The sequence below is a fragment of the Aricia agestis genome, chromosome 12 (genome assembly GCF_905147365.1).
Source record: "Aricia agestis chromosome 12, ilAriAges1.1, whole genome shotgun sequence".
In the NCBI taxonomy this organism is placed as follows: domain Eukaryota; kingdom Metazoa; phylum Arthropoda; class Insecta; order Lepidoptera; family Lycaenidae; genus Aricia; species Aricia agestis.
In genome coordinates, this window is record NC_056417.1 from 11,394,235 (window position 1) to 11,404,489 (window position 10,255).

Genomic DNA, 10,255 nt, shown 5'->3' on the forward strand with positions numbered 1-10,255 from the left:
TTATATAAAGAGCAAAACGTAGTGATTATATTCTCTTTAAAGAGGGCCACTTGCCACCACTTGCAATTATATTTCAATGATATCACCAATGATATTCTACTTATACAGATCTGTTACGGCCATTCTATTTTCCGGCTTAAATCTCTTCCGAACAATTTTCAAATTCAAAATTGCAAACATTGACAAATTTGACAGATAAGTGAAACAAAAGATACGAAAACCCTTAACCCATTTACATAAAAGAGACAGTTCTATTTTTAAACGTCGAATCGTATCGCTGTCTCTTTCTTCACCTGAGCTATGACGAAAATTCGATTCTTTCCAGATTGTTCGAAAAAAATACTGAAAATGTAAATAATCTTTTTTTTTATGAAAGAAGGGGGCAAACGAGCAAACGGGTCGGGTCGGGTAAAAAATGAAATATATATATATATATATATATATATATATATATATGGAAAAACACATTGAAACACACAATAGTGACACAAAATATTTATTGAATCTAATTTACATTAAAGTTAACAAAACAATACATATTTTTAACTATGATAAACAGTTTACTTTTGTTATAATACACCAGGCTTTGGACTTTTATAAACTTTTAAAATCTTACAATTATGTACATAGAAAATCACAGTAATTTCAAATGTAACTTGCAACAATAATTCAGAAACCTATCATAATATTATATTGGTAATAATGAATGCACTAAAATAAAAGCAATATGGACTTACAAAGTAAATTACAAAGGTAGGCATACAAAATTAACGCATTCAATCCTCCTATGCAATTAATCTATTTTATTAGTCACATAACTTTTTACGACACAAAAAGGCTGTATGAAGAAAAATAAAAGTGTACTTCTATTCTAGTAAAATGGTAAATAACCTCCATAATGTAATTTCGACAATATTAATAATAATTACTACTTTAAATATGGAAGAAGGAGAGAAGATCGGAACAAACTAAACCCTAGAGTAGAGCAGAATTATCAGAATTTACAATAATTTTGACGAGATCTCTGGCCCATTCAAACTACGAGATAGAAGTGCACAGCTAGGTTATTTGTGTTGGCCAACTTCCTCTACATCAATCATCAAATCAGCAAACTATGCATCACTTATACGATACTATAAAAATATACCCCACACTCCCCTATATCTAGTAAAGGCAAAATTTAATCTTCAAGAGTGACATTTTTGAATAGATAAGACATGGACTCTTTGTTGTGGATACGTCTTATGGCTTCGCTCAGGAGAACGGATATGTCGATCGTCTTGATCTTGTTGCATTGCATCTTCTGGAGTTCGTGTGGCACTGTGTTTGTGACAACTACCTCATCTATGGGCGAGTCCTCGATAAGGCGTGGTGCATCGGAAGACAGCAGGCCGTGTGTTGCCAGCACGTAGATTTTGTAAGCGCCACACTCTTTCAGAACTTCCGCAGCAGCGACAAATGACTGGACATCGTCGATCATATCGTCCTGAAAAAGCAAGAACGAAATGAGGTTATAATATAGCATCACTATCAAGCATAAGCAGCTGTCTCACAATAAAATAATGTTATGTAGAGACTACAGCTAACTCACGAAATATAGCCATCAGAATTAGATAATACATAATATAAGTTTTTTTATGTTATGTCGTTTATAAAAAAATCGATTTTTTTTAGTCTTGCAACCCACGTAAACTTCGCATTATTTAGTTGACTTCTTTCAGTGCAATAATTTCATGAAAAAAAAAAACTTACCACCATGATAGCAATTCTGCCTCCCACATCACCAACCACGTTGATTGGAGGCTTCTCCTTAGCGGGATGAACTGGCACTCCTCCAGGCACGTCCATGGTGCGAGACCTGTCCACACTAAAATCAGATTTTTATCAATAAAACATTTAGGGGGATATTACATTATCATTTCTATGATCATATTATATAGGATCCAATATATACGATCATTTGATCATATCTGCATATTATATTATCATATTTCATTGATCCTATTTTACGTCATATGTGTTTTCAATAGCCAATGGAGAGCGCTAACGCTGACAGGTATTGACGTGAGGGTTACTAGATCTCAGAGAATTCGATTTGTCAAAAGACATCGTCATTTTTAATATGGCTTGTTTTTTGTTATTTCAGCAAGATTATCCAAGTACATAATTAGATAAATAATTTGAAACATAATAACGAACAAGAAATTAAAAACTCTTTTTTATATTAAATAACTGGCAACACCTATTTCTATGACCGTATTGGATCCAATCTCTCAGCAAATGTCAAAAATCTATGATCAAGGAAGAAATGAATCTTAAGTCTATATTACATTATCTAATATCATTGACTCAATGATCTCGGATCCAATATATATGATAATCTAATATCCCCCTAAGAAACAGGGAACTAAGATATTCCTACATCAAAATCAATTTGTTTAATCATTATGTCCAATTCAATTTTTTTCATACAAAATAATCTAGTTGTTTATTAAAATTTAACCCATCAAGCCCCATAAGCTCACCGGTGAGCGAGACACAATATAATAACAATAGATTTCCAAGAATCCACGATCGAAGGATTAAAAACCAGACACAAAATATACAGCATGTGATTTGCTATATGTATTTTGCACATGAAAATAGTTTAATTATATAATATATAAATGTTAAAAACACACAATAATTTATTTTACAATGAGACTACTAATAATGATGTCTTTGACCATATTTTATAAGGTATGTGGTCGCTAGAGAGAAATTTCGCTATCGACCTGTCTCTTTCTCACACTCACAAAACTATTGGTTACGTACCTTGGTAGATGAATTGGAATGACATAAATTGCGCAAAAACGAAAATTTTCGAATGTGAATGAAACAATAACTATTAGCAGCAGGGGTTCAATAGATGAATTTCTATCTGTCTTTCGACCTGACTATACCACTAAATATTTCACAAAAAATAAGAAAGTAAAGACAAAGACTGTACGCGAGTAGTGGGCGTGTACGGTGTACCGACGCATTACATACATAATACAGGGTGTAACAAAACTAAGTGATAATAATAACTAAGATAAAAGTGTGTATGTGTTCCTTGTAGAGAGTTCATACTTCATTGTGAAAGTAGCAGCGCTGAAAGATCAAATTTTTTTCACTTTTGTATGGGGAAACTCGTGACGCTGCACTGGGGCCCTTGCCCATACAAAAGTGAAAAAAAAATTTGGTCGTTCAGCACTGCCACTTTCACAATGAACTCTATACAAGGAACACATACACACCATAAAGTATTATCACTTAGTTTTGTTACACCCTGTATATACCACACATATTAAACCACAGCACCGTAAAGAAATTTCAAGCAGACTAACGAATTTCATTTACGTGTGCGTAAAGAAACTTCGTAAGGCTATTGATAAATGATAACACACAGCGAGGGATAGTTTACCAGCCTTCAGTATGTGAGAACTCTGTCCTTACTTTTTTATTTACTATTGCATGTGAGACTATAGCTGGTTTTGAATAACATGACACAACTACAGCACTACATGACAACTTAAATCAGCTTTGCTACTACTGTTGTAAGTTACCCCTGAGCATGCTCCCACTTCAAACTCGGAGTCAAGTCAAGGAAAACAGTTGGCGAATTGTACAATTCTTCTTCCATTCTACTACAAAAGAAGTATGTGCAATAGTGCTAAAGATACATTACAATTTAAAAAATATAAAATAAATTCTAATTCTAATCAAGTCTACATAAGAATTTATATTCTTAAAAAATATTAAGATGCATAAAATGTCATAATACAAAGTATCTGTTAATGACTGTGTTGAGTTTTAAAAGATTGAGTTCAAGGCCAAATAAATTTTATACATATCTAATTGGTTGAATTGGAATGTCTTCTATGGACTGAAACTTACTATGTAAAAGATTTAATGTTTCTCTTATTGGAGTTCCAAACTTACAATGTAAAAATATTTATTGGAATCCCAAATAGTTATTTTGTTATATTTAAAGTAAATATATTAGATTACTTAGAAAAAGTTAATACTAGATTAATTTATATAAAGTCTAAAACGGAACCCTAAAAAACAGCAAAAAATTTTAAATTTTGGTATATTGTTGGCTTACCTAGGGATGCACGGTGGAGAATATCTTCCGTCAACTTCATCACTCTCAGCTTCTTTCTGTTCTCCATGTATCACTGCAATAGCCAGTCTCAATCTCTCAGCATAGGATGTGGCTTTCTTAGCAGAGCCTGGGTTACGGGCAACAATCACGGAATTACGATAGTCTGGAATCTGCAATAATCATGAAATGCAAAATTGCTTTTGCCATAAAGCCTAGTTGTTTAATACTTTAAAGTTTAAATAGCTAAATAAGGTTTTTTTTTTTTTTTTATGAAATAAGGGGGCAAACGAGCAAACGGGTCACCTGATGGAAAGCAACTTCCGTCGCCCATGGACACTCGCAGCATCAGGAGAGCTGCAGGTGCGTTGCCGGCCTTTTAAGAGGGAATAGGGTAATAGGGGAATAGGGTAATAGGGGAGTAGGGATGGAAAGGGAACGGAATAAGGGAGGGTAGGGAAGGGAAAAGGGTAGGGGATTGGGCCTCCGGTAAACTCACTCACTCGGCGAAACACAGCGCAAGCGCTGTTTCACGCCGGTTTTCTGTGAGGACGTGGTATTTCTCCGGTCGAGCCGGCCCATTCGTGCCGATGCATGGCTTTCCCACGTCAAAATATTAAAAGGTTTAATCTAACAATAAATTTTACAATAAAAACCAATCCGCGGAAGATCAGGTGCCACGGCTTGCCACGGTCGATGCCTGAGTGGCTTTTCCTTTACACATGCGAAGTGTGCATTGCACAGCCATAACCAAGTACTTTTTAGTTTAATTTTAAGTGGTTTAATGTTGTATGTACTTGTAATTCTCTGTGCTGTTACTAACTCTGGCTGCGTTTTGTCCCTTGTGTGTTTAATAAAGATGTTTTTATTTTATTTTTATTTTCAATGTAAACATGAATAAATAATAAAATGAGCCCCTGAATATGAATGACCTCAGTTACAAAAATCATGTGAGAAAATAACTTACACTCTCTTGAATGTACTGAAGCAAGAATGGCGAGGCTCTCAGATTGTCGACTGGACATTCGAAGAAGCCCTGTATCTCTTTTTGGTGTAAATCCATGGTGATGATGTGAGTGAGACCCGATTGGCACATCATTTTGGCCAAAAGCTTGGATACTATGCACCCCCGCTTCCTCATTTTGCACTGTTTGCTGTACGGCAGATAGGGAATGACTCCTACAATGGAGCGAGCGGATGAAGTCTTACAAGCATAAGCCATTATCAGTAATTCCATTATGTTGTTGTTAACATCCCTGTAAGAGATTAATGAGGATACCAAAGTGATCGTAAAAATAACATTCACTTACATGCATGTCCTGAAAAGTTAAGAGGGTGCAACCAAAGGTATTTGGATGGTATATTAAACCCTTATGAAGGTAACAGGATGTGATAATATTTTTCTTTATAAAACTCAGTCCTTTAATTATATTATGTCTTCATAGTCAACATGCAAATTAATAAATTAAATTCCTAAAACTAAGATCCATAATTGGCATTTATACTGTTGTTTATACCATTGGACTTATGGTAAGTAGCATGCGAGAATATTAGATCTTAATTTAATGAAGGAAAACATTCAACATTTTATGTAGAAATTATTACAGCATTTGTTTTCCTCCTTTCATCCTTGTATTCAAACAGAATAAATTAATTTATTAGGTCATGGAAAAAGAAAATAACATTCAAGGTGATAATAATATTCCCTCAATCGTGTATTCCTGGAAATCTATTGTTATTGTGGTCAAATTTAACCACTTGGGAGTTGAAGCATTAAATAAATAAAAACATGTAGTAGAAATAGGTTCAAAACAACAAAATGTCCAATTAGCACAACAATTTCCAAATTATAAGAAATAGGTAGCTAGAAAAATTTACTACATTCAAGCTAGTTTTGAACTCACTTAGTCCCAGTTTGTACAATATAAATATTCTTGCCACGGATTGAATCTGCTATCTCTACCATAGTTTCTCTGTTTGTTTTGTGGTAAACCGAACATCCTCCTTTTCGCACACCGAGGCGGCTGAAATATTCAAAAGAAAAGTCATTTAATTAGTTAAACACCTTGGAGTATCACTATATAGAGGTCATTGACTCAATCAGACTTATTTTATGGTTGAGGAAGGGTTACATTTGAAGTAAAGTTTATTACTTGGCCACTAAATCCGCTAACTCCGGGTGCGAATTCCCACTTATAATAACAATGTCCGACGTGGAGTGGCTATCCATATTGCGTTTGTGAGATAAGTTGGTGAATCCCACGAGCCTAGAACAAAAATTAAGATTATGGAACAGATGTTCGCGTGCTCGAGTTAAAACAAATAATGAAAATAAAAGATGACACGATTGGTCAACAAGAAAAACAATAAACCTGGTTTTGTTGAGTAACATAATAACCTGATGGCTGTCTTCAGACTTGCGATTTATAAGTTTCGAAATTTAGTGGAGACACTCAATATTGAACAACTTGTTTTATGAATCGTATACCAATTGTTATTGCTTTGTATTTCGCATAAATTTTAGCAGGAGCTAATAATAAAACTACAATAAATTTAAAAGGCCGCAAGCCAGCATCCCGTCATCGGTCATTTGCTTTTTTTTTTTTTTTTTTTCTTATTAAAAATGACATTTATAATATATTTTTTAAGCTAAGGCCTTAGAGTAATAATTTGTACAGCCTACAGGGCACAGGCTGTATTGAATAAAATTTTATAGGTAGGCTGCCTAGTGCCTACCTAGCCTAACGCCTACCGTAGGCACTAGGCTGTCCGCAGTCCGCACTCCGCTGACCGCTGTAGATTATAATATTTGTTCCTAGTGATCCTACTTTCCTACACTTTCTGAAAGTTTTCAAGTACAAATAAATATTGACATTTGATCTGCAGGACAGGCTCAGCCTAGTGCAGGCGCCAAAGTTATACAATACGTGTAAAGTCTGTTAATTATTGTCTTCGTGAGTTCATATACAACTGTATTGTACTCCTAGGTCATATTATAACGAGATATTAAATGCACATCAGAATAATTTTGCAGCACACTACCTTTACTCCTCTAATTAACTGAATGCATACCAGACAAACTAAAAAAAAAACAATTAATTAACTGAACATGTCCTTCAAAAAAAACTTAAACATCATACAAAACGAGACGACCTTTATAACCGAACTAGCTGTTGCCCGCGACTTCGTCCGCGTGGACTTCAGTTTATAGCGCGCGATGTTAAAAAAATTGGTGTCAAAAGCTTTAATAAAAAAACCCTGGTACCCCTTAAATCAAAACAGCTGTGCAGTGTCAGTAGGGTTGCTGAGGATTCCTCTTCCGCTTCCTCATAATGAGGAAGTTCCGCAATATTTTGGGTTTCTCGACCGTTACCGCATCCTCATAAATAAAAATAAAAAAATCCTCTTCCGCTATCGCTTCCTCAAAATTTAGAGGAATTTGTGAGGAATTTCACTGCGCATGCGCGTCGCGTATCCATCTTTTTTGTGTGCGTGTATTGTGTATGTTACTGAACTCCTCCTTGATTGCTGGACCGATTTTGATGATTCTTTATTGAGTGTGTTTTGAAAATGGTTTAGATTCATAGTTTGGTCCACTGTAAAATGCCCTTTTAATTATTTTTTGTGTAATGTATGTACCTAGTTATGGATAGACAGGACAAAGAAGGGTTGAGTCCGCTAGTATTTATAATTTCCTATCATCCTCTTCCTCATCCGCTTCCTCTTCAGCATTCCTCATCCGCATCCTCTTCCTCAAAAAATATCCTCTTCCTCATCCGTATCCTCTAAATTTACGCGTGAAAATTCCTCTTCCTCATAATCACTTTCTCAACAAACCTATTTTGGTGCATATAATATTTCAATTTTTTAAATTAATCTTTATATTTTATGCCAAATTTTTAAGCTTATTTAGCCCCCCAATTACACAACTTTACCCATAAACTATTTATCATTGATAGGTTTAAGCATGTATATATTATGTCTATGGGTTTAAGGTTACGTCACTGCATAGATAAAGTACTGATTTAATAAGTAACGTAAAAATAAGTAACTTAAAAAAGAAATAAGTAACGTAAAAATAAGTAACTTAAAAAAGAAATAAGTAACGTAAAAAAGAAATAACAATCGAAAAAATCTGATTATACGATAATACCACCTCTTATAGAATGACTTCTGGGCAAGCGTTAGCGCGATGTAGGAGACGCACGGCGCCATCTATTTTGAATTTTTGGAACTAACTTAATTTGAACAAATTTACGCATTTTAACCCCCTTACAACGCTTTTTTCCAGTAAAAAAGTATCTTATGTCCTTTCTCAGACTTAAGACTATCTGTATACAAAATTTCATTACAAACGGTTCGGTAGTTTTGACGTGAAAGCGAGACAGACAGACAGACAGAGATACTTTCGCATTTATAATATTAGTATAGATTCACACCAAAAGTATGGTTTATACATCGGATATATTATTTGTAAAACTAAAATTTAAATTATTTATCAAAAATATTAACTTGCACTCTAAATTGGACAATCTTACAACGGAATTTCTAAAAACGATATCGAAAGATGCACCACAATAAAATCAATTTCTATTATCAAAACAAGTCTACAAATTGACAAATCGTGCAACTAAAATATTTTTAGCCTAACTTTGTTTTCTTTTTGTTTCTCTGTTTTACTGAAAAAAATGTTGAGACCTCCTCATCTAACGCCGCACTCACTTTTTTGCGCTCGCTCTTTACTCTTTAGCAACCACAGATATGTCTTGATCTATTTCTGTGTTAGAGACTTATGGTTAGAGACAAAGATTTTTGGTAATTATGATGAGATCACGGATGAGATCACGGACGTAAAAACGTGGATGAGATATGGTAAAAGATTTTATCATTCCAAAACTATATAATTCAAGGTTTCTTGATAAAAATTAAAAAAAATATCAAAATTTACTACTGTATTGTAATTGTATGGATTAATAAATTTATTAATGATTCTTAAATAATTAATAGCAATGTTGACCCAATACGACTTGTTAAGTTAGTTGGCCTTAGCCACCGTGGTTCTTTTTTTGTGAACCACCCCGAAAGTAGGAGCCCCGCGTCGCGGGGATCCGTCCATAGATAATACAGATATATATGTCGCAGGGAAAAGAGGATATCAGGGATTTCACCATATCCCTAGGGATATCACGACATCCCGGCAGATGTCGAATATTTTTGTTTATTACGTTTTCTTACTAAAAATATCTAGTGATATGTCATTTCACTAAACTAAATCTAGTGAAATGTCAGAAAAGCGGATACCGCCGAATAAAAATCGATCGCTCTAGTAGGAGTACCTATGTTTTCTAATCAGAGTGACCCTGATTAGAAAACACAGGTAAGTACTCCAGGTAGGTACTCCAGATCTTCGATTAGTTTTTACGGTTCCGTACCCAAAAGGGTAAAACTGTCGCTCCGTCTGTCTGTCTGACTCCAGGCTGTATCTCAAGGACCGCTATAGCTAGACGAGCCGCGCCAGCTCGACGCGCATAGAGACTAGAGCGAGCGAGAGAAATGCGTGGCTCGATTTTTATACGGCGGGATCTGCTTTTCTGACATTTCACTAGATATTTTTAGTAATAAGACGTAATAAACAAGAATATTCGGCATCTGCCGGGATGTCGTGATATCCCTAGGGATATCGTGAAATCCCTGATATCCTCTTTTCCCTGCGACATATATATAGGATCCGTCGACTCATAATTGAAGCAAGTTGTTTTTTCTTTTTTTTCTTTAGTAGCGACCCCTAGAGTGAAATTCCTAAGCCGGGGGCTTAATTATTTTGCAATATATCAGTAAGGAACCGTTTGTGCGCGAATCCGACTCGCTCTTTGCCGATTGTTTATTATTATTTTGATAAGGATTAATAGCATAAGTAAAATAAACACGTTAAAATGTATTCAAAAAAATTCAAGATTTTTTAAATAAAAAAAATGTTGTGCCTCACTTGACATGGATAGGCAATGATATTCTATGGTGATTCTATGTTACTAAATTTTAGAAACTCATTGTGGATAGGTATAGTGTGTCGCGGACTTTTTTGTAGATATTTATAAGATCTACAATTAATTGGAACATTTTATGGTTCTA

General features: G+C 34.6%; 1 protein-coding gene across 3 annotated transcripts; it reads right to left on the minus strand.

Moving 5' to 3' along the window:
• Positions 1-574: 574 nt before the first annotated feature.
• Positions 575-6,716, minus strand: LOC121732506 (phosphoribosyl pyrophosphate synthase-associated protein 2). 3 transcript variants are annotated; one of them, XM_042122407.1, is made up of 8 exons: positions 6,525-6,716; positions 6,280-6,393; positions 6,031-6,150; positions 5,094-5,382; positions 4,130-4,299; positions 3,588-3,668; positions 1,753-1,867; positions 575-1,486 (listed from the first exon to the last, which is right to left on the minus strand). In XM_042122407.1, exons 2-8 carry the CDS (start codon positions 6,354-6,356, stop codon positions 1,181-1,183), a joined length of 1,158 nt encoding a protein of 385 aa, XP_041978341.1. In that variant the 5' UTR covers positions 6,357-6,393; positions 6,525-6,716; the 3' UTR covers positions 575-1,180. The 3 variants fall into 3 exon arrangements, with proteins under 3 accessions (XP_041978341.1, XP_041978340.1, XP_041978342.1); XM_042122406.1 differs by having other exon boundaries at positions 6,499-6,716; XM_042122408.1 differs by lacking the exon at positions 3,588-3,668 and having other exon boundaries at positions 577-1,486; positions 6,499-6,716.
• Positions 6,717-10,255: the final 3,539 nt, after the last annotated feature.

Coding starts and splice junctions, on each gene's coding strand:
- LOC121732506 (XM_042122406.1), bottom strand. CDS start 6,518: ATGTTACTCAACAAAACCAG. Junction 4,300..5,093: donor TTCAGTACATTCAAGAGAGT/GTAAGTTATTTT, acceptor TGATTATTGCAG/ATTCCAGACTATCGTAATTC. Junction 1,487..1,752: donor GCAGAATTGCTATCATGGTG/GTAAGTTTTTTT, acceptor TTGCTTTTTCAG/GACGATATGATCGACGATGT.